Here is a 24,268-nt window from a genome sequence, read left to right as displayed (position 1 = left end):
GAGTCACTATTACAATATGATTAAATTTTTCTTGGAAGGTTCCCAATAAAGGGCAGCCATTGCAGACAGTTGGTACATGCCCTCTTAGAAGGAGTGTCAAGTTTACTTGTCACTGAGAGAAGGCTTGGGAGATTCATTTATATTCTTTACAGAAGTGTGGCATGTCTGTGTTTAACTATGGCCTTTATATTCTTTCAGCTAAATATGTTATCTTTTAACTATGTTTTCCCAAGCATTTCCCAGATGTTTTCTCTTAAATCTTCACAGAAACTGAAACTGTAAATTAAAATTATTTTCACTTGTTTCAGTAGTCTGGTGACTTTGTGTTTGTCATGGTTTAACCCCATCCAGCAACTAAGCACCACGCAGCCGCTCACTCACTTCCCCCACACCCAGTGGGATGGGGGAGAAAATTGGGAAAAGTAAAACTCCTGGGTTGAGATAAGAACAGTTTAATAGAACAGAAAAGAAGAAACTAATAATGATAATGATAACACTAATAAAATGACAACAGTACTAATAAAAGGATTGGAATGTACAAATGATGCACAGTGCAATTGCTCACTACCTGCCAATCAATGCCCAGTTAGTCCCCAAGCAGCAATCCCCCCACCCCCACTCCCCCCAGTTTCTATACTAGATGTGATGTCACATGGTATGGAATACCCTGTTGGCCACTTTGGGTCAGGTGCCCTGGCTGTGTCCTGTGCCAACTTCTTGTGCCCCTCCAGCCTTCTTGCTGGCTGGGCATGAGAAGCTGAAACATCCTTGACTTTAGACTAAACATTCCTTAGCAACAACTGGAAACATCAGTGTTATCAACATTCTTCTCATACTGAACTCAAAACATAGCACTGTACCAGCTATTAGGAAGACAATTAACTCTATCCCAGCTGAAACCAGGACAGTGTTATAAAACCTACTGTTCTCCCATCTTAATTTTTAAACAATTAAATAATAGGTTAAACAAACCCCAATATAAAAATAAACAAAAACAAGCTAGGAGAAAGTCCTTTTAGAACAAACTTAAACAACTTATTTTAAAAGTTCAGATTTCAGTTCATGTGTGCGTGTCCTGCCTTGCTTTCATTATGCCATGAGAAAGAAATACAAATAAAGAATAATAATTTGTATACAAATAAAGAATTGTATTTATAGAGCTGAGCTGTCTTCTGCCTCACCACAGACTGAGACTCCAAGATCCTACAGAAATACTGTTTCTGAAGATCTGCTGGTGCTAACAAGAATTAATGAATGCAATTCCCATTTTTAGTGTCCCCTATTCATCAGGTTATTTGACTGCACCGTGGTATTTCCACAGTGACCTGGCAAGATATCATCAAAGTCAAAAACAGCGGAGGCTGGGAATTTCTGCTGTGAAATGAAATGTTACACACTACTTGAAAGTATTTTCAGAGACCAATGACAAAAGCCTTCAAAGAGAATAGTCTTGATTCATTCAGAAATTGCCTGATCCACTTTGAAAGCAATCACTTCCTCCAATAACATCTTTACTTATTGTTCTTTTAGAGCACTTTGCATTCTGGAAGTTGTTAATATTTTAAGTTATCAAGAACTTGGAGGCTCAGAAAGAATGTGCACGCTTTTCATAGGATCAAATTTCTTACACTAAAGAAAATTATATAATACCAGGAGAGCTTGCTCAAAAAACATTTTGGGTAGAGTTAATACTTTGAGAAGTTCTTCAGGAAAAATATCTGTATTTACACATTTTAAGAATTGCTTTTAGTTAATAATTCTGAATCTGAATAACTTTATTTAAAAATATGGTTATAGACTTTATTTCAGTAATGAAAAATAGCATTTGGGGGATGAGAATGAATTCAATCATTTGAGACTAGGAGAATAATTTTAATTTATTTTAGCTGAGGTATCAGCTAAATCAGATATGTATATAGAAACCAATCCAGAGTTGAGGGAGGGATGCTTAAAAGCATTACTTACCTCTTAATGTACTACTATTGTCATTTAGCTTTCTAGTTACAACTCTGCAGTAGAACATATGGTTTAACAGTACAGAAGTGTCTAAGGAAAAATTTACTTTAATAATGCCATTCCTAAAGCATATGTAGACTTTAGGGTATGTCTGGTCTGTAAGGAGGGATCAGTCCCTTTGTAGAACAATAGTTAGGGTTTCACTCAATATTTTTCTCCTAACTCCTTATACAGTTGGGCACCTTGTGGTTCCTGTGAACTCAGGTGATCTCTAGCTGAGGCAGTGCCCAACTAGGGTAGTTGGCAGTTGTTAGATACTAGCCTTCACCTGCACTGTCCAGAAAGACTAATTTAATGAGGAACAGATTCAATATCTGAGAAACAAAAAGGACAGTTTGCTCGCAGTGCTGCTATACTCTGACCAAGAATATAACTTGAAGACCCCGTATATTACCATTGTCCTGGGTGCATGTTGTATTTGCATTACTTGCTGTGTCTCAACTACTGTACTTCAGCTGAATCCAAGCTGGGTGAGATCTACTTGTGGTAGGTAGTATATCCCAGGGAAAGAATCGCTAACATTACAGGGCAGGGAAGCCCTTCCTTTCCCATCACTTACAGTTTATTTAAAAAAACAAAAAGAGAAACCCCCACACCAACAAACAAAACCCAAATGAAAACAACAAACAACCCCACCCCCCCCCAACAACAACAAAAAACCCCAAACCAAAAAACCACACTGTTTTCTATCTGGTTTTTATCTACAAAAGGCAGGTGAGAAGTTTAGAATTTAGGGGAAAGCTTATAAAAATTTATTGGTAGAAAAAACATAATAAATTAAGAGCAGTATTTGGGGGAAAAATACTATGAAAGAAAATATTTTCATAAATTTTATATCTCAAAATCACACTATCTTCAACCACAAGACTTTTAGGGAAAAGGATTATTAAGTATTTTAATAAAATACTAAATTGAAAACTGTTAATAAAAACTGAACTATTTTATACAAAACAGGTTTGTACAAGTTAGAAAAAAAAAGCATTAAAAGACTTTCAATGTATTCTATCAGGTGTAAATTCTGCATATAGTTTCTGTAGAGGGTCATGAAGACCCCTGACTGGTAGCAGCAAATAATGCAGTTGTACCTCTGTGTGGATTTTTTTTGTAATGAAGCCTTAGTTTCCACATAGTTGTAATGGTTCTCGATATATGAAGACTTTACACAGGGCTTTATGATACTTTATCTGTAATAGAAACTTTTCACTGTAGTTGCTCATGAATGCAGACTAATGGTAGGAACCAGTAGTTTTCTGCATTTCTGTGGTTGTTGATTTGTTCCATACATAAATAACATCCTGTCCTGGTTTTGGCTGGGATAGAGTTAACTGTCTTCCTAGTAGCTGGTATAGTGTTATGTTTTGGGTTCAGTATGAAGAGAATGTTGATAACACTGATGTTTTCAGTTGTTGCTAAGTAATGTTTAGACTAAGTCAAGGATTTTTCAGCTTCCCATCTCATGCTTTTATCTTGAGGCTTGTGACTGTGGGAAGAGCCTGAGGTATCTACTCTTTATTTCCTCTCAGTGGGATTGTACATCTACTCTGGAGTTTTTGTTAACAGTCAGCATTTTTACTGATAAATGATAATTTATATTTTTTTTAAATAGTTATCCTACAGTTCCAAATGATTTCTTGTGTGTTATAAATCGACAGATCCAATTCTATATAAAATTCATATATTTATTGAGAATAGCAAGCAAGCAGCTCTGGGCAGCCGGGGAGTCCGCGCTCCACCAACGGCTCGCAACTTTATGTTGTAGTTACATTTCTTATATACAGTTCATGCACACCTTTCTTGTAAGTCTCCGCCTTGTCCTGCTTCCTCTTTCTTCACTCGTGCAGGTTTGTTACTAGGCAGATTCGGTCAATCTTCTCAAGGGAGAGTGTCTTTTGATGTAGAATGTCTTTTGATGTGGAGAAGTGCAGTCGTGGCAGAGTTAATCCCCTTATCTGCTAAATTATAGCCGTTGTCTTTTCCCTCCTTATCTAGTAAGTTATAGTTGTTGTCTTTTCCCTCCTTATCTACTAAGTTATAGTTGTTGTCTTTTTTCCCACCTTATTTAGTAAGTTATAGTTGTTGTCTTTTTCCTGTGACCTTCACACAACATTTAAACAAGCCTTGTTATTTACACAAGGCATCTGCTAAATCTCAATATGTCTCTTCCCCCTTCCTGATTGATATGTAAGCTTTATTGTCTTCTTTTAATTCAACACGAATTACACAATGTCAGGGAACAATTTGGTTCCCTGTCGATTACACTGTGTAATGTCATTTCCAGATGAATTAAAAATCCAATGGATTTAACATAGAATTTAATACCTGTATGCCAAAGAGTACATACAGTCTTGCTAATACACAGTTTTTCTCCAAGTATTAGTGAAAATGGCAATATTTCTTTTGCTTTGTTGAGTGGAAGGTAGACTATTTCCTAAAATAGCTAAAAAGAAATACATTTGGAAACAATTTATATTGGTTTGGAAAATTATTGTTGAAGATGAGAATGAGCTGCTGTCCTGGGTTCAGCTGGGATAAAGTTAATTTTCACAGGAACCTAAGAGAAGGGGGGCACAGCCGGGACAGCTGACCTGAACTAGCCAAAGAGCTATTCCATACCATGTGACATCATGCTCAGTATATAAATGGGGAGCGGGCCGGGGGGTGGGCTCGACTTTCGGTAGGGGAAGTGGTGGAGCGTCGGGTTCCGGGTGGTGAGCAGCTGCACTGTGCATCACTCGTTTTGTATATTCTTTTATTAGTACCGTTGTTGTTGTTGTAACTTCTCTTTTTGTGTTGTCCCAGTAAACTGCCTTTATCTCAACCCTCGAGGTTCCGGTTTTTTTTTTCTTTTCTGCTTTCTGATTCTCCTCCCCATCCCACCGGAAGGGGGCAGGAGGAGTGAGGGAGCGAGCGGCTGCGTGGTCCTTTGTTACTGGCTGGGCTAAAACCACGACAGTTGCTAATCTTGTTACTGGAGGAGTTCTAGCTGAAAGGAACATTGTAATGTTCTGTAACTTTTTCATTTCTAAATGTCTATTTAGCATCAAAGAAATACTCTAGTTAGTTCATGTATTGGGTCTGGCTGGGATGGAGTTAATTTTCCCCATAGCAGCCCTCATAGTGCTGTACTCTGCATCAGTAGCTAGAAAGGTGTTGATAACACACCAGTGTTTTGGCTACTGCTGAGCAGTGCTGGCACAGCATCAAGGCTCTGTCTCCAACATTCCCCCCCTCACCAATAGGCTGGGGGTGGGCAAGATCTTGGGAAAGGACACAGCCAGGACAGCTGACCCAAACTGACCAAAGGGATATTCCATACCATATTGAGACAAGGGGAGTCAAAAGAATCTCAGTAGACATAATAAAGGGGGGTGAAAGATGATGTTTAGTGCTTACATTGTTGAAACTAGCTGAGGTAGAGACAGTCCTTGATAAGAAGCAGGAGCAGGCCCCAAGAGCCAGCTAAGACTGATCTTGTGGCTTGGGTGAATACCAAGAAATCACTGAGCCTGCACAAGGAAAGAGGTTACTAGCGGTGACAAAGAGGAGTCATCTATCTTCATCTCTGCGACCACCAAACGACCACCATAAAGAGGCCCTGCGCAGGCGCAGCTGGGAGGGTGTCCTGGCTTCAGCTGGGATAGAGTTAATTTTTACAGGAACCTGGGAGGTGGGGGCATAGCCGGGGCAGCTGACCTGGACTAGCCAAGGAGCTATTCCATACCATGTGACATCATGCTCAGTATATAAATGGGGAGCGGGCCGGGGGGTGGTCTCGGTTTTCGGTGGGGGAAGTGGCGGAGCGTCGGGTCCCGGGTGGTGAGCAGTTGCACTGTGCATCACTCTTTTTGTATACTTTTTTCATTAGTGCCGTTGTTGTTGTTGTAATCTCTTTGTGTTTGTCCCACTAAACTGCCTTTATCTCAACCCTCGAGGTTCCAGTTTCTTTTTCTTTTTCTCTCCTCCGTCTCCTCCCCATCCCACCGGAGGGGGGCGGAGGAGTGAGCGAGCGGCTGCGTGGTCCTTTGTTACCGGCTGGGCTGAAACCACGACAGTCCTTTTTGGCGCCCCACGTGGGGCGACGAAGGGTTGAGATAACGACAGATCTGGCCAGAGCGTGTTGAAAGTAATTTGCCAAACGCATTTCTTAGATAAATAGATGTTAGTCACAATGTTGTTTCATTTGTTTACATGGTGGCGTTTTGTAAGCTCTTATATGCTCTATGTATTGCCTGTAGTTGCGTATCTCATCTCTGGGAGAGTGATTGGGATTATCATTTTGCTGTACTGGGCAATGTTGACTTATGAAATGATTACATCACTGGTCATGAGGTTAAGCTGGAATCTGTATGAGGCAGTGATATCATTTCCATACTTTGGGCACCTTCTGTCGGATTTTATTGGTAATTACACCCAGTCCATGGGGAAATTAGGGGGGGATACTTCCCCCCGTCTGTTCACCTCCCTTTTCTCCTTCCAACTAATTACAACAGCTTTTGAGAATTTTGAATATCCTTGGGATGCGCAAGCCAGTGTGCTGTTAGTGCTATGCCTCCTGAATATGTTTCAGGTCTTGTTTAGGGCTACAAAAAGGCTGTTTAAGAGGACCACTCAGGGATGTCCCCCAAAGCTGGATACTCATGGGTGGCACGGCATGTGGGAGGATGTGGGCAGGTATCTAGAGAACTTCTCAACTCCAGTGACTTGGAAGTTCACTCCCGAACAACTACAGAACCCTCATGAAGTGATAGAATATTTGAAAGAAAAATGCTGTGGCTATCCCAGAGACACACAACTCACTACATTGTGCTGGGCCCTGGCCGGTATCTACCAAACACTGCTTGATACTAGGCAGCACCCTCAGGGAGAAAAGATGGAAAACAGGGCAACGGGCCCCGTGGCTACCCCAACCCCGACAACAGACACCGTGGCTGCCCCTACCCCAACAACAAGCACCGTGGCTGCCCCTACCACGACAACAGGTACTGTGACTACCCCTACCCCGGTGACAGACACTTCAGCTGAACCAGAGAACCAACCTGTGCCACTATCAGTCGCCCCTGTACAGAAAAAGAAACACACAAAGAAATCAGTTCGCTTAGCGAGAGATGAAGATGAACCAGGGTCATCGCGAGAACAGGAGGTAGAGGCAGAACCTGAAATAATTACCCGATCTCTATCCATGAGTGAGTTGCGTGATATGCGAAAAGATTTTAGCTGCCACCCAGGTGAGCACGTTGTTACCTGTCTGCTCCGATGCTGGGATAGTGGGGCTAGTAGTGTGGAATTAGAGGGTAAGGAAGCCAAGCAGCTGGGATCTCTGTCTAGGGAAGGGGGCATCGACAAGGCGATTGGGAGAAAAACACAAGTCCTCAGCCTCTGGAGGCGACTTCTGTGAGGTGTAAAGGAAAGATACCCCTTCAGGGATGAAGTTACATGTCACCAAGGCAAGTGGACCACCATGGAGAGAGGTATCCAGTACCTGAGAGAATTAGCCGTGCTGGAGGTGATTTACAATGATCCAGAAAATGCGCAGTCACCCACAGATCCAGATGAAGTCCAATGCACGCAACCCATGTGGCGGAAGTTTCCACAAAGTGCATCACCAACCTATGTGAACTCGTTGGCAGTAATGTCCTGGAGAGAAGGCTATGGACAAATGGTGGATGAATTGTCTGTCCAACTCCGGCAATACGAAGGAAGTCTCTCTTCCTCCCTACGGGCCTGTGTCTCAGCTGTAGAGGAGTTGTCCCGAGAGTTCCAGCAATTCAAAGTGGATCTGTCCTCCTCCTCACCTGTACAGGCCCGCATCGCAGTTATTGGGAGTAAGCGTTCCTCTGCCCAAGAGAGAGGAGAGAGAAAGTATACTCGACGGGCTAACCTGTGGTTTTACCTGCATGACCATGGAGAGGACATGAGGAAGTGGGATGGAGAACCTACCTCAGTCTTGGATGCACGGGTACGGGAGTTGCGAGAAAAAGCAACCAGGAAAGAGAATTCTTCTTGGAAAACTGCTGCTCCAGTTTCCCGTGAGCAGTCCCCCAGATGCAGTAGATGGGCCGATCTCATTTCTGATCCCCTTGAAGGGACTTCTGATTCACGTGTGCAGAAAGTGAGTAACGGATATTCTAACCAGGATTAGAGGGGCCCTGCCTCCAGCCAGGTGGAGGAGAGGGACAACCGAGTCTACTGGACAGTGTGGATTCGATGGCCTGGCACATCAGACCCCCAGGAATATAAGGCTCTAGTGGACACTGGTGCACAATATACCCTAATGCCATCAAGTTATAAAGGGGCAGAACCCATCTGTATCTCTGGTGTGACAGGGGGATCCCAAGAGCTAACCGTATTGGAAGCTGAAATGAGTCTAACCGGGAATGAGTGGCATAAACACCCCATTGCGACTGGCCCAGAGGCCCCGTGCATCCTTGGCATAGATTATCTCAGGAGGGGGTATTTCAAGGACCCAAAGGGGTACCGGTGGGCCTTTGTTGTAGCTGCATTGGAGACGGAGGAGACTGAACAGCTGTCTACCCTGCCGGGTCTCTCCCAAGACCCTTCGGTTGTGGGGTTGCTGAAGGTTGAAGAACAACAAGTGCCAATTGCTACCACGACGGTGCACCGGCGACAATATCGCACCAACCGAGACTCCCTGATTCCCATCCATAAGTTGATTTGCCAATTGGAGAGCCAAGGAGTGATCAGCAAGACTCACTCACCCTTTACTAGTCCCATATGGCCCGTGCAGAAATCCGATGGGGAATGGAGACTAACAGTAGATTATCGTGGGCTGAATGAAGTCACGCCACCGCTGAGCGCTGCTGTGCCAGATATGTTAAAGCTTCAATATGAACTGGAATCAAAGGCAGCTAAGTGGTATGCCACAATTGACATTGCTAATGCATTTTTCTCCATTCCTTTGGCAGCGGAGTGCAGACCTCAGTTTGCTTTCACTTGGAGGGGCGTCCAGTACACCTGGAATCGACTGCCCCAGGGGTGGAAACACAGCCCCACCATTTGCCATGGACTGATCCAGGCTGCACTAGAAAAAGGTGAAGCTCCAGAGCACCTGCAATATATTGATGGCATCATCGTATGGGGCAACACGGCAGAAGAACTTTTTGAGAAAGGGAAGAAAATAATCCAAATCCTTTTGAAGGCTGGTTTTGCCATAAAAGAAAGTAAGGTCAAGGGACCTGCGCAGGAGATCCAGTTCTTAGGAGTAAAATGGCAAGATGGGCGTCGTCAGATCCCTGCGGACGTGATCAACAAAATAGCAGCTATGTCTCCACCGACTAATAAAAAGGAAACACAGGCTTTCTTAGGTGTTGTGGGTTTTTGGAGAATGTATATTCCAAATTACAGTCAAACTGTAAGCCCTCTCTACCAAGTTACTCGGAAGAAGAACAATTCTAAATGGGGGCCTGAGCAACGACAAGCCTTTGAACAGATTAAGCAGGAGATTGTTCACGCAGTAGCTCTTGGGCCAGTCCAGACAGGACAAGATTTTAAAAATATGCTCTACACTGCAGCTGGGGAGAATGGCCCTACCTGGAGCCTTTGACAGAAAGCACCTGGGGAGACCCGAGGCCGACCTCTGGGGTTTTGGAGTCGGGGATATCGAGGATCCGAGGCTCGCTATACTCCAACTGAAAAAGAGATCTTGGCAGCATATGAAGGAGTTCAAGCCGCCTCAGAAGTGGTTGGTACTGAAACACAGCTCTTCTTAGCACCCCGACTGCCAGTGCTGGGCTGGATGTTCAAAGGGATGGTCTCTACGCATCACGCGACTGACGCCACGTGGAGTAAGTGGATCGCACTGATCACACAGCGAGCTCGCATAGGAAACCCCAGTCGCCCAGGAATGTTAGAAGTGATCACGGACTGGCCAGAAGGCAAAGATTTTGGAATGTCGCCAGAGGAAGAGGTGACACGGGCTGAAGAGGCCCCGCTGTATAATAAACTGCCAGAAAATGAGAGGCAATATGCCCTGTTCACTGATGGGTCCCGTTGCATTGTGGGAAAACATTGGAGGTGGAAGGCTGCTGTATGGAGTCCTACACGACTAGTCGCAGGAACTGCTGAAGGAGAAGTTGAATTGAGTCAGTTTGCAGAGGTGAAAGCCATCCAGCTAGCGTTAGACATTGCTGAAAGAGAAAAGTGGCCAGTGCTCTATCTCTATACTGACTCATGGATGGTGGCAAATGCCCTATGGGGGTGGCTACAGCAATGGAAGAAGGGCAATTGGCAGCGCAGAGGTAAACCCATCTGGGCTGCCGCACTGTGGCAAGATATCGCTGTTCGGATAGAGAAGCTAGTGGTAAAAGTACGTCACGTAGATGCTCATGTGCCCAAGAGTCGAGCCACTGAAGAACATCAAAACAACCAGCAGGCGGATCAGGCCGCCAAGATTGAAGTGTCTCAGGTGGACCTGGACTGGCAACGTAGGGGTGAGCTATTTATGGCTCAGTGGGCCCACGATACCTCAGGCCATCAGGGAAGAGATGCAACATATAGATGGGCTCGAGATCGAGGGGTGGACTTGACCATGGACACTATCGCACAGGTCATCCATGAATGTGAAACATGTGCTGCAATTAAGCAAGCCAAGCGGCAAAAACCCCTGTCGCATGGAGGGCGATGGCTGAAATATAAACGGTGGGAGGCCTGGCAGATTGACTATATCACACTCCCACGAACACGCCAAGGCAAGTGCCATGTGCTTACAATGGTGGAAGCAACCACTGGATGGCTGGAAACATACCCTGTGTCCCATGCCACTGCCCAGAACGCTATCCTGGGCCTTGAAGAGAAAATTTTATGGCAACACGGCACCCCAGAAAGAATCGAGTCGGACAACGGGACTCACTTCCGAAACAACCTCGTAGACACCTGGGCCAAAGAACATGGCATTGAGTGGGTATATCACATCCCTTATCACGCACCGGCCTCCGGAAAAATTGAACGATACAATGGAATGCTGAAAACTACATTGAGAGCGATGGGGGGTGGAACTTTCAAGCATTGGGATACACATTTAACAAAAGCCACCTGGTTAGTTAATACTAGAGGATCCGCCAATCGGGCTGGCCCCGCCCAACCAAGAGTTCCACATACTGTCGAAGGGGATAAAGTCCCTGTAGTGCGCATGAGGAGTATGTTAGGAAAGACAGCCTGGGTTAGTCCTCCCTCAAGCAGAGGCAAACCCATTCAAGGGGTTGTTTTTGCTCAAGGACCTGGGTACACCTGGTGGGTGATGCAGAAGGATGGGGAAGTTCGATGTGTACCTCAGGGAGATTTGATTTTGGGAGAGAATAGCCAGTGAATTGGGCTGTATGATATTTAACTGCTAAATAACCTGCCAATGCATGTCATTGTATCTATAGTGTCTATATGCCATATCAAGGGTATTATTGTGAGAATTATCCAAATGACTACAGGATGGACTTTTGAAACTGAGCCAAGTACAACAGCGATAGAACTTGAACTGGCACCCAGCAATTTCCTCAAGATCAACATCTTCGACCTGCAGACCAAGGGCATGAGTTGCACCAAATGTACTAGCCACAAGTTCCAGAGGCAGCGTACAACAACCCAACATCTCACACCATCTCTCTCTTATCCTGAAGAACTGTTACAACAGATAGAGCCCCAAAATCGGTGGACGCATTAGAGGGTTAGCCCATAGGCTAAAGGAACATCATGTGTGTGTGTGTGCGAGGTCGGGGGGAGGAGTCCATATACTTATATATATGACAAGGAAAGTAGTAGTGGTTGATTGGAAAAAAATGTAAGATCTGGGCATGATGTAGATGGTATAGAATAAGGGGTGGATAATGTCCTGGGTTCAGCTGGGATAGAGTTAATTTTTACAGGAACCTGGGAGGTGGGGGCATAGCCGGGGCAGCTGACCTGAACTAGCCAAGGAGCTATTCCATACCATGTGACATCATGCTCAGTATATAAATGGGGAGCGGGCCAGGGGGTGGTCTCGGTTTTCGGTGGGGGAAGTGGCGGAGCGTTGGGTCCCGGGTGGTGAGCAGTTGCACTGTGCATCACTCTTTTTGTATACTTTTTTCATTAGTGCCGTTGTTGTTGTTGTAATTTCTTTGTGTTTGTCCCAGTAAACTGCCTTTATCTCAACCCTCGAGGTTCCAGTTTCTTTTTCTTTTTCTCTCCTCCGTCTCCTCCCCATCCCACCGGAGGGGGGCGGAGGAGTGAGCGAGCGGCTGCGTGGTCCTTTGTTACCGGCTGGGCTGAAACCACGACAGAGGGGACTATTGAAATGACCTCTCGGAGCTAATTTTAATATGAAGCGGGGATAGGTCATGCATATGTATAGCCATTGTGAATATGTAACACCTGACTGTATAAACTTGAGGCGAACTGCTGAGTCGGGCACGCACGACTTTGGCGGGACTACCCCCCATGCCGCCCAGCGCTGAATGAACATACCTACTTTACAATCTCACTGATTGTGGAGTCTGTTTTCCGCACGTCAATATGACTTCTGCTCAGCAATAAAAGCTAAGAGAAAGGAGGGGGCAGGGGGCCTTTGATATTACAACGTTTGTCTTCTGGAGGAACTGCTATGCATGCTGAAGCCCTGCTTCCCAGGAAGTGGCTGGCCATTGCCTGCTGATGGAAAGTAGAGAATAAATCTTATGTTTTCCTTTGCTTCCATGTGCAGCCTTTGCTTTTGCTTTTATTAAACTGCCTTTATCTTGACCCATGAATTTTTTCCATCTTATTTCCCCCCTCCCCCCCCCCACTGAGGAGGGGGAGGGATAGAGCGGCTTGGTGGGCACCTGACATCCCGCCAAGGTCAACCCACCACAGCTCAGTTGGCTTTTTAAGTTCTTGACTCTTTCCACCCCCCACCCTATTGGTTCAAACAAAGTTTCAATCTTCTCACTGATTAAGTACAGTAAGATTAGATGAAACATACAGTTTCACTGCAGTCTGATTATTTTCACAAGTTATTGTTTTTTCTAAGAATATATGATCTTTGCTTAATAATCTGAACTCTGTAGCTCTAGCTGCCTAGGTAAAGAGGCAGTGGAAATGCTAATGGAGGGTCTAATGCTCCCCCTTATGTATTTGGACAGTATCCTTAACAAGCACAATTTGTTTCCTTAAAAGCTAGCAACTTGGAATTCTCTGTACTAAATACAGAATAATATTCCTAACATACAGGTGATATTAAAAATGCTTTCAAACTTTGGTTTTATTGCCTAACGTGCTTTCTGAAAGAGACCAAATGACGAAAAATCATTACTGTGATCTTCCTTTTTCCCTTCTGTTTTCCAGAGGCTGTTTTCCTTTTTATCTAGGAAACCTTTTGGATTCCAGATTTTATACTGAAGATTAAAGGCACTTGTGCAATATTTGGAATAAGTTAGTATGGCAACATTCCTGTGGTAGAAAAGACTTGCCACCTAGATGTGACATGATTAATTTCTTCTGTAGCTGGGCTCACTTTTCCTCTGTTCTAGAGGGAGGAAAAAAATCTGGACTTGACTTTTTTTGTCTTCTGTCTATCTAGGGAACTTCCCATATCTGTTCTGCTTCCAATTTTAGCACAAATATTTCCCCAGGTATTTTGCCTCCACAAAACAGATGGGGGATTCCTCCCAAACCTTCAGGCTTATTCTAAAACATCTCCTAACCAGCCTGCTACCTTTTAGCAAGGCATGCATTCAGCATCTATAACAAGCAAACAAAAAACAACAAAAAAACCCAACCCTCTAAACCTCTCCCCCAGGCTTAACCTTGGCAGAGAGAAAATTTGGTTATTTGTTCTAACAAGGTTGAGCCATTCTTGTTGGGAAAGCAAGTCTGTCTTTTGTCAGTGTTTTCTTCATGCTACTTCCAAAGAAACCTCTTCATTCAGATGTTTACCACCTCTCACCTGTTTACAGGGTGAGGCTTTATACTTGCATCAACACAGATCTGTTCAAGTAGAATTTAGAGTTGCTGGGAGGAAATGTGCTGCCTGCTGATTAAATGACAACTTTCTGTAATGGATAATTCCATTATCATCCTCTAAGTTAATTTTAAAGGAACAGTATCTGTAATTTATGATACAGAGTATTCAATTAAAAACTTTTTCAGTGGAGGACACGGGAGTTTTGTTTCTGTCCTCTGAACAATATCTCCATTTTTTAGCTTCGAGTCATGTGGTGTTCTCCCTCCATCCCCTGCTGCTGGCAATGAAGAAAACCTTACAGTTGTACACTAGTGGAAAACAGCCAGTGACAAACTGTTTTCCAAAAAGACCAAAGGAACCTTTCTGCCTTTTATGTCTTAAGGTGATCTGCTATAAAAGAAACAGGACTGGCCCTCACCTGAGAGGAGCTGCAGAGAAAGCTTGTTTGAAATACTGAGGCGTTTAGATCTAAAGGGTTTTCTTCTCCTCCAGCTTTCTTGCTACAAATGGTAGTTGATACACAGTCATTTCAGTGCCTGAAACGCTCAAGCACTATAGAAACAAATCAAAGTTCTCCAATTCTTTACTGCAAGCTTTTGTTCGTGGTCCTTCAGAAGTGTTTTGATCAAATGTATTTGGCAAAACTCACAACAGACTGCAGTGTGTTCTTGTATCTTATATTTGTGGATGGCTCAAGCTTTCTTTTGGGCCTGCTATGTGAAAATAAAACAAGTTGCTTCAAAGGAAGTAGAACTAATAAAACTTGGTTTCCTACAGGGTTTTTTTTGGGGGGGTCCCCTCTATATGCCCCTTAATGCTGTGTCTCCTGTGAGCTCCTGCCTTCCCTATACCCAGCTTTCTCCTACATCACCTATGCTGTCCTACACCCTGTGTCCCCTTGCCACCATCCTGGCCCACCACCTTGTGCCTTTATATTCTCTGATTACCAGTGAGGTGAAAAGTAATACCATGCTGTGGATTTAAGTTACAAATATGTTGATTAGACAACCAGTAGCCTTAGCATCACTGTTTACTTTGTGCTACATTTTTTTCCTTAGTAGGATTATTAATTTTGGAACCACTGGTATTCATGATTCTTAGAGATGTCCTTTTTTTATTTTGGATCTCTGTCCTTCCATCAGATATGGCTGTAACTGGTCAATGGATTCCAAGTGTTTTACAAACTTTCTGATGAAAAGTAGTTCAAACAAGTAGCACTTTTCTTAGCAAACTGAATTATTTGCATGCTTTTTCTTCTCTACTACTGTCTTTGAGTAGATCCATACTGTTATGATTATCTGTTTTCAGTTGTGCAACAAAGGGCAAGTGATTATGAGGCAGTATTTAAAAGCATGTGTGTGTATGTAATTCATATATATATGACTCATTCACATTTCTAATTTTTCTTAGCCTATCTTTTGTCATATAAAATAATATTGTCACTATACCCTGTGACCCAGTAGTTTATTAGGCTGTCCTTCTTAAGATCAAGGAACAACAGAGCGTCCTATGGAGGATTTCTTGTTGTTTTCAAGTTATTTGTGGGTCCGCACATCTCTCAATCTCTTGTTAAGTTGTGGGTAAGCTGAAAAAAAAACCAAACCACCCACCCCAAAACAAAAAAAAAAACCACCAAACCCTGCTTCCATCTTTTTGAAACATGAAACTGTTGTCCCCATTATAGCAATACGTCAGGCTGAGCAAAATTGCTTCCTGTTGCAGAATACTTGGTATCAACACTCATAAGCAGTAATATTTATTTGTATTCTTAAAGTATCAAAAATTTGGATTAGTATAAGTGCTTGAGTGGAGCCAAAAAATAGAGAATCTGCCTCATCTGAGCAGCTCTGATCTGCCAAGATAAGTCGAAATACTGGCTTTGAACTTTTATTGTAGGACCTGCTAAAATCAAAGTTCCTTATGTTTAAAGCCTTGGGCATTGCCTCCTCAGCTGTTTCTCATAGAGTTGTGTTTGGCCTTTGTGCTTATTTTGAATGTGTAAAATAATTGTCCAATTTTTGTTATGGTGCCCTTCCACTTAAGCAACTGGTAGGTGGATCTGTGTGTTTGCATCTATTTGGCTTTTCTGTTTCCAGTTCTGCTTTATCTGTCAGTGCAATCTGGAATTTATGGAAAACAGATTGAAGGCTATTGATAGTTGTTGTAGTTTAACCCCAGGCTGGCACTAAGCACCACACAGCTGCTTGCTCACTCCCCCCCACACCCAGTGGGATGGAGGAGAGAATCGGCAAAAAAAAAGGTAAAACTTTTGGGTTGAGATAAAGACAGTTTAATAGGACAGAAAGGAAGAAAATAATGATAATAATAATAATAATAACAACAGAATGATGATAATAATAACAACAACAATAATAGAATTGGAATATACAAAACAAGTGATGCACAATGCAATTGCTCACCACTCGCTGACCAATGCCCAGTTAGTTCCAGAGCAGCAATCCACCCCCTGGCCAACTCCCCCCAGTTTATATCCTAGACATGACATCACATGGTATGGAATACCCCTTTGTCCAGTTTGGGTCAGCTGCCCTAGTTGTGTCCCCTCCCAACTTCTTGTGCCCCTCCAGCCTTCTTGCTGGCTGGGCATCACAAGCTGAAAAATCCTTGACTTAGTCTAAACACTACTTAGCAACAACTGAAAACATCAGTGTGTTATCAACATTCTTCTCATACTGAACCCAAAACATAACACTATACCAGCTACTAGAAAGAAAATTAACTCTATCCCAGCTGAAACCAGGACAATAGTGCATTATATTATGCACACTAGTTCTTTGACATCTGAACCAATTTACAAAAAAATCCACATCATGTTTAGTAAATAGGCTATATACCCTGCAACAGTTAAGAGCTCCATCACATCTGAGCAGATTGCTTTCTTTTGAAAGATGCCAGACATCTGCTCCCTTAGTAGAAATACCTTCAATCCTGAAAGACAACTGACCAGAAATGTGGCTCTTTGAAGAGATTTGTTTAACTGGATTTTATCATTACACTTAAAGGAATAGGGACATCATCCTCACTAGTCACAGTAGCTCTTCTGGTCCTATGAACACTTATTGACAACAAATTCAATTTGCTTCTCTCTGTACATACTTTTGTGCTTTATTGCTTTTGTCTTAACACTTTATTTATATGCACTTCAGTTACTCCAGTTTTTTAATACTTCTATTTGGCATTGTAATTCACAGAAACCTTGAAGATATTTATGGTTCTTTGCAAAGTTAGATCAGTTTCATGTAATAACTTCCTCTGTGACCTGCTTATAATTTAAACTCCTTAGAATTTAGTCAGAAAGTTTCTAGAATGTATTGGGGGAGGGGAGAAGGCTGCTGTTTAAATTTTGATAGAATTTGGAGAGCTAACGCTTTTTTAAAATTCCAGTCCTAAAGCTTATCTAATTATTTGAGCTTTTGACTTTGCTTTATTATATACATTTGTAACAGTAAATGGTCCATCTGGGATTATCTTGGAAAAAAAGTGTTTTATGTAGAAGTTATCAACTAATAATCTTGGTTCCACAAAATTCCTGTTCCAATCTTCAACTGTTTGTACCTACTCAATGTAGTTACAGGATTTATCTTCCTTCTGTTTTTTATTGCATAACTGCAGGCAAATGTAAATAAAACTCAGGTACCCCTTTAGATCACAGTCAAATTCTGTTTTGAACAGCGTGGTTAGGGTAGTTTTGTTCTTTTCTTACAACAGCTAGGACTACAGTTTATATGCCTTCCCAGATTGCTTATTGAGTGGCATATGTCAAATAAGTTACTACTTTCCATATCATCCACCAGCTTTACAACGCACAACTATTTAGCAATACCAGCCCAAGGAAGTCATTATTGGATATTCTCACTCCTGTAGGTATTCTTTGTAGAACAAAGTTGTAGTACATAAAGCAGAAGGCATTATCTCATGGCATACCTCATTCTATAGAAGTTACAAATCTTTATTCATTCACTGCTGAAAGTATAACTTGCAAACTGACTAGTCTTATTTTTAATACAGTCCAATGCTGAATGCTTAAAAGAAAGTGATAATACCAATGAGAACTGGAATTTGGGGATGCTTAACTTTTTTTAAACATTTGTCACCCATCTTTGCTTCAAAGTAGACAGGTTTTGCCCTAGATTCTCTGAAAGGAAATTAGAAACAAAGTTTTTAAACCCTTTCTCTCAAAAATGACTTGAACTAAGAACTTAAGCATATGACACTTAAGAATGATGATAATGTTGTACTACAAAAGGCCTTCCTGTATGCATAAATACATTCTTAGACATAGCTTATCTTCCCTTTTGTGATGACAGTGTTCCCTTCAGTACGGCAGCATTAATACTGAAAGAATACAACATAGGAATGACAGAATGAAGTAAGCCATTTAAAGTGAAAGCCACCTATTGCAGGTTATCCTGAATGCAGAAGAGGTTTCATACTAATATCTAACCTATTTTCATTTCTAAATAGATTTAACATTATTGAACAACTCTGCACACCTTTTCTTCTCAGTGGTTGGATTTCAGATCCAGAAATGTTCCATGAAATAAATGCTCCCTTGTATAAATCTGATTTTTTCTGTAGGAGGAAGCAAGATGTTCAGATTCGGTGAGGTGCCATTTTAGTGATTTTGTTCATGGCGAGAATAATCTTTCTCCTAAAATGAAGCACAAGGATAAGTAATAACTTTTTATGCATGATAAGCATCAAAAATACGAGCCTGCTGGTCTTTGCTTTTCATTTTTCTTTACCTTTCTCTTTCAGTCAGAGCTTCCTGCAGTGTGCACACAATGTGATCAATATCTCAATAACTTTTTTGATGCAGTAATTATCTCTATGTGGTATTATCTGAACACTGGTTTTTTTATTACCCAAAAGATGCAGGAGATATTTATATAGCCAGCTGATCCCATTCTGGATGAAGCTGCTTCACGACAGCAGGAGAAAGTTTGTTTTAAATAGCCTTTTTAACAAATGCTGTATGGAAAGCTTACCAGGCAGTACCTTTTTCTAAGGAAAAAATTATTCTAAATACTCTTTTACACTTAATACTTTATATTTCATTAAGCACAAAGTAAATGGAAGTGTCCTGTAAATTAACAGAGTTTTAAGTAATTATGCTAAGTGTATCTTTTGATAAAAGAGCCTATTCAGAAAATAGGTACCACTGTTCTGAAGTTCCTAGATGATGACTGGACTACTGATTTTTCAGAGTAAAGACTTGTCTTAAAAAATAACACTCCCATCTGGAATATGTTCTCATTTTATTGGCTTCTAATTTTCACAGATTGAGATCTTACAAGAGTCACGAATGATGATTCCAGACTGCCAGCGCAGATTAGAAGTTGCACATGCAGATCTTGTTCAACTACTAGTAAGTATAGCACCAAAATCCACCAATCAAGAAATGCTGCTGTTCCTTGATGAACTTCGAGAAACATGCTTGCCTGTAGTGCAATTGCAGCATATTAGAATTGGACTGAAGAATTACTTTTTATAGGTCCCAAGACTAGCATCCTATAACATACCAATATTTCATTTTAGATAACTGTCTTTGCAGACTTGGTCTTCAGTCTATGAAAACTGTGTGTGTTAGAATATTAGAAGCTGTCTTTAAGGGAGTACACACTCAACATACACTTAAATACTGAACTGTTACAATGGACTCTGAATTCCTGTGTGTCATGGTTTAAGCCCAGCCAGCAACAAAGCACCACAAGGCTGCTCACTCACTCCTCCTGCCCCCCCCCCCCCCCCCCGGTGGGATGGGGAGGAGAAAATATCATGAAAAGCTTGTGGGTCGAGACAAGGACAGGGAGAGATCACTCACCAATTATGGTCATGGGCAAAAACCAGACTCAACTTGGGGGAAAAAAAACCAAAATCAATTTAATTTGTTACTATTCAAATCAAAACAGGGTAATGAGAAGTAAAACAAATCTTAAAACACCTTCCCCCCACCCCTCCCTTCTTCCTGGGCTCAACTCCACTCCCGATTTTCTCTACCTCCTCCTCCTGAGCAGTGCAGTGGGACGGGGAATGGGGGTTGTGATCAGTTCATCACTGTCGTGGTTTCAGCCCGGCCGGTAACAAAGGACCACGCAGCCGCTCGCTCACTCCTCCGCCCCCCTCCGGTGGGATGGGGAGGAGACGGAGGAGAGAAAAGGAAAAGAAACTGGAGCCTCGAGGGTTGAGATAAAGGCAGTTTACTGGGACAAACACAAAAGAGATTACAACAACAACAACGGCACTAATGAAAAAAAAGTATACAAAAAGAGTGATGCACAGTGCAACTGCTCACCACCCGGGACCCGACGCTCCGCCACTTCCCCCACCGAAAAAAAAAAAGGCCACCCCCCGGCCCGCTCCCCATTTATATACTGGGCAGGATGTCACATGGTATGGAATAGCTCCTTGGCTAGTTCAGGTCAGCTGCCCCGGCTATGCCCCCACCTCCCAGGTTCCTGTAAAAATTAACTCTATCCCAGCTGAACCCAGGACATTATCCACCCCTTATTCTATACCATCTACATCATGCCCAGATCTTACTTTTTTTTTATTTTTTTCCAATCAACCACTACAACTTTCCTTGTCTTATATATAAGTATATGGACTCCACCCCCTGACCTCGCACACACACACACGGTGTTCCTTTAGCCTATGGGCTATCCCTCTAATGTGTCCATCAATTTTGGGGCTCTATCTGTTGTAACAGTTCTTCAGGATAAGAGAGAGATGGTGTGAGATGTTGGGTTGTTGTACGCTGCCTCTGGAACTTGTGGCTAGTACATTTGGTGCAACTCATGCCCCTGGTCTGCAGGTCGAAGATGTTGATCTTGAGGAAATTGCTGGGTGCCAGTTCAAGTTCTATCGCTGTTGTACTTGGCTCAGTTTCAAAAGTCCATCCTGTAGTCATTTGGATAATTCTCACAATAATACCCTTGATATGGCATATAGACACTATAGATACAATGACATGCATTGGCAGGTTATTTAGCAGTTAAATATCATACAGCCCAATTCACTGGCTATTCTCTCCCAAAATCAAATCTCCCTGAGGTACACATCGAACCTCCCCATCCTTCTGCATCACCCACCAGGTGTACCCAGGTCCTTGAGCAAAAACAACCCCTTGAATGGGTTTGCTTCTGCTTGAGGGAGGACTAACCCAGACTGTCTTTCCTAACATACTCCTCATGCGCACTACAGGGACTTTATCCCCTTCTACAGTATGTGGATCTCTTGGTTGGGCGGGGCCAGCCCGATTGGCGGATCCTCTAGTATTAACTAACCAGGTGGCTTTTGTTAAATGTGTATCCCAATGCTTGAAAGTTCCACCCCCCATCGCTCTCAATGTAGTTTTCAGCAGTCCATTGTACCGTTCAATTTTTCCGGAGGCTGGTGCGTGATAAGGGATGTGATACACCCACTCAATGCCATGTTCTTTGGCCCAGGTGTCTACGAGGTTGTTTCGGAAGTGAGTCCCGTTGTCCGACTCGATTCTTTCTGGGGTGCCGTGTTGCCATAAAATTTTCTCTTCAAGGCCCAGGATAGTGTTCTGGGCAGTGGCATGGGACACAGGGTATGTTTCCAGCCACCCAGTGGTTGCTTCCACCATTGTAAGCACATGGCACTTGCCTTGGCGTGTTCGTGGGAGTGTGATATAGTCAATCTGCCAGGCCTCCCACTGTTTATATTTCAGCCATCGTCCTCCATGCGACAGGGGTTTTTGCCGCTTGGCTTGCTTAATTGCAGCACATGTTTCACATTCATGGATGACCTGTGAGATAGTGTCCATGGTCAAGTCCACCCCTCGATCTCGAGCCCATCTATATGTTGCATCTCTTCCCTGATGGCCTAAGGTATCGTGGGCCCACTGAGCCATAAATAGCTCACCCCTACGTTGCCAGTCCAGGTCCACCTGAGACACTTCAATCTTGGCGGCCTGATCTGCCTGGTGGTTGTTTTGATGTTCTTCAGTGGCTCGACTCTTGGGTACATGAGCATCTACGTGACGTACTTTTACCACTAGCTTCTCTATCCAAACAGCGATATCTTGCCACAGTGCGGCAGCCCAGATGGGTTTACCTCTGCGCTGCCAATTGCCCTTCTTCCATTGCTGTAGCCACCCCCATAGGGCATTTGCCACCATCCACGAGTCAGTATAGAGATAGAGCACTGGCCACTTTTCTCTTTCAGCAATGTCTAACGCTAGCTGGATGGCTTTCACCTCTGCAAACTGACTCGATTCACCTTCTCCTTCAGCAGTTTCTGCGACTAGTCGTGTAGGACTCCATACAGCAGCCTTCCACCTTCGATGTTTTCCCACAATGCGACAGGACCCATCAGTGAACAGGGCATATTGCCTCTCATTTTCTGGCAGTTTATTATACAGCGGGGCTTCTTCGGCCCGTGTCACCTCTTCCTCTGGCGACATTCCAAAATCTTTGCCTTCTGGCCAGTCCGTGATCACTTCTAACATTCCTGGGCGACCGGGGTTTCCTATGCGAGCCCGCTGTGTGATCAATGCGATCCACTTACTCCACGTGGCGTCAGTCGCGTGATGCGTAGAGGAAACTTTCCCTTTGAACATCCAGCCCAGCACTGGCAGTCGGGGTGCTAAGAAGAGCTGTGTTTCAGTACCAACCACTTCTGAGGCGGCTCGAACTCCTTCATATGCTGCCAAGATCTCTTTTTCAGTTGGAGTATAGCGAGCCTCGGATCCTCGATATCCCCGACTCCAAAACCCCAGAGGTCGGCCACGGGTCTCCCCAGGTGCTTTCTGCCAAAGGCTCCAGGTAGGGCCATTCTCCCCAGCTGCAGTGTAGAGCATATTTTTAATATCTTGTCCTGTCCGGACTGGCCCAAGAGCTACTGCGTGAACAATCTCCTGCTTAATTTGTTCAAAGGCTTGTCGTTGCTCAGGCCCCCATTTAAAATCGTTCTTCTTCCGAGTAACTTGGTAGAGAGGGCTTACAATTTGACTGTAATTTGGAATATGCATTCTCCAAAAACCCACAACACCTAAGAAACCCTGTGTTTCCTTTTTATTAGTCGGTGAGGACATAGCTGCTATTTTGTTGATGACGTCCACAGGGATCTGACGACGCCCATCTTGCCATTTTACTCCTAAGAACTGGATCTCCTGCGCAGGTCCCTTGACCTTACTTTCTTTTATGGCAAAACCAGCCTTCAAAAGGATTTGGATTATTTTCTTCCCTTTCTCAAAAACTTCTTCTGCCGTGTTGCCCCATACGATGATGTCATCAATATATTGCAGGTGCTCTGGAGCTTCACCTTTTTCTAGTGCAGCCTGGATCAGTCCATGACAAATGGTGGGGCTGTGTTTCCACCCCTGGGGCAGTCGATTCCAGGTGTACTGGACGCCCCTCCAAGTGAAAGCAAACTGAGGCCTGCACTCCGCTGCCAAGGGAATGGAGAAAAATGCATTAGCAATGTCAATTGTGGCATACCACTTAGCTGCCTTTGATTCCAGTTCATATTGAAGCTCTAACATATCTGGCACAGCAGCGCTTAGCGGTGGCGTGACTTCATTCAGCCCACGATAATCTACTGTTAGTCGCCATTCCCCATTGGATTTCTGCACGGGCCATATGGGACTATTAAAGGGTGAGTGAGTCTTGCTGATCACTCCTTGGCTCTCCAGTTGGCAAATCAGCTTATGGATTGGGATCAGGGAGTCTCGGTTGGTGCGATATTGTCGCCGGTGCACCGTCGTGGTAGCAATTGGCACCTGTTGTTCTTCAACCTTCAGCAACCCCACAACCGAAGGGTCTTGGGAGAGACCCGGCAGGGTAGACAGCTGTTCAGTCTCCTCCGTCTCCAATGCAGCTATACCAAAGGCCCAACGGTACCCTTTTGGGTCCTTGAAATACCCCCTCCTGAGATAATCTATACCAAGGATGCACGGGGCCTCTGGGCCAGTCGCAATGGGGTGTTTATGCCACTCATTCCCGGTTAGACTCATTTCAGCTTCCAATACGGTTAGCTCTTGGGATCCCCCTGTCACACCAGAGATACAGATGGGTTCTGCCCCTTTATAACTTGATGGCATTAGGGTACATTGTGCACCAGTGTCCACTAGAGCCTTATATTCCTGTGGGTCTGATGTGCCAGGCCATCGAATCCACACTGTCCAGTAGACTCGGTTGTCCCTCTCCTCCACCTGGCTGGAGGCAGGGCCCCTCTAATCCTGGTTAGAACATCCGTTACTCACTTTCTGCACACGTAAATCGGAAGTCCCTTCAAGGGGATCAGAAATGAGATCAGCCCATCTACTGCGTCTGGGGG

The 24,268-nt window shown here is 43.6% G+C and overlaps 2 protein-coding genes across 3 annotated transcripts in view; both read left to right on the top strand.

Moving 5' to 3' along the window:
* LOC126035324 (uncharacterized protein YagA-like) overlaps window positions 1-11,684 on the top strand; it is a 215,819-nt gene extending 204,135 nt beyond the window's left edge. For both annotated transcript variants that reach the window (XM_049793827.1, XM_049793826.1), the window contains exon 2: window positions 10,130-11,684. In XM_049793827.1, coding sequence (XP_049649784.1) covers window positions 10,208-11,338 — 1,131 coding nt within the window. In that variant the 5' untranslated portion in view covers window positions 10,130-10,207 and the 3' untranslated portion in view covers window positions 11,339-11,684. The remainder of the gene's footprint in view (window positions 1-10,129) is intronic.
* The window catches only part of LOC126035398 (tubulin-specific chaperone A-like), a 112,860-nt gene that overhangs the window by 76,728 nt on the left and 11,864 nt on the right, over window positions 1-24,268 (top strand). The window contains exon 3 of the mRNA XM_049793960.1: window positions 19,245-19,331. Coding sequence (XP_049649917.1) covers window positions 19,245-19,331 — 87 coding nt within the window. The remainder of the gene's footprint in view (window positions 1-19,244; window positions 19,332-24,268) is intronic.

The sequence above is a fragment of the Accipiter gentilis genome, chromosome W, assembly GCF_929443795.1.
Source record: "Accipiter gentilis chromosome W, bAccGen1.1, whole genome shotgun sequence".
Classification (NCBI taxonomy): domain Eukaryota; kingdom Metazoa; phylum Chordata; class Aves; order Accipitriformes; family Accipitridae; genus Astur; species Astur gentilis.
The sequence above is the reverse complement of the archived record's forward strand: the minus strand, read 5'-3'. Positions and strand labels throughout refer to the sequence as shown.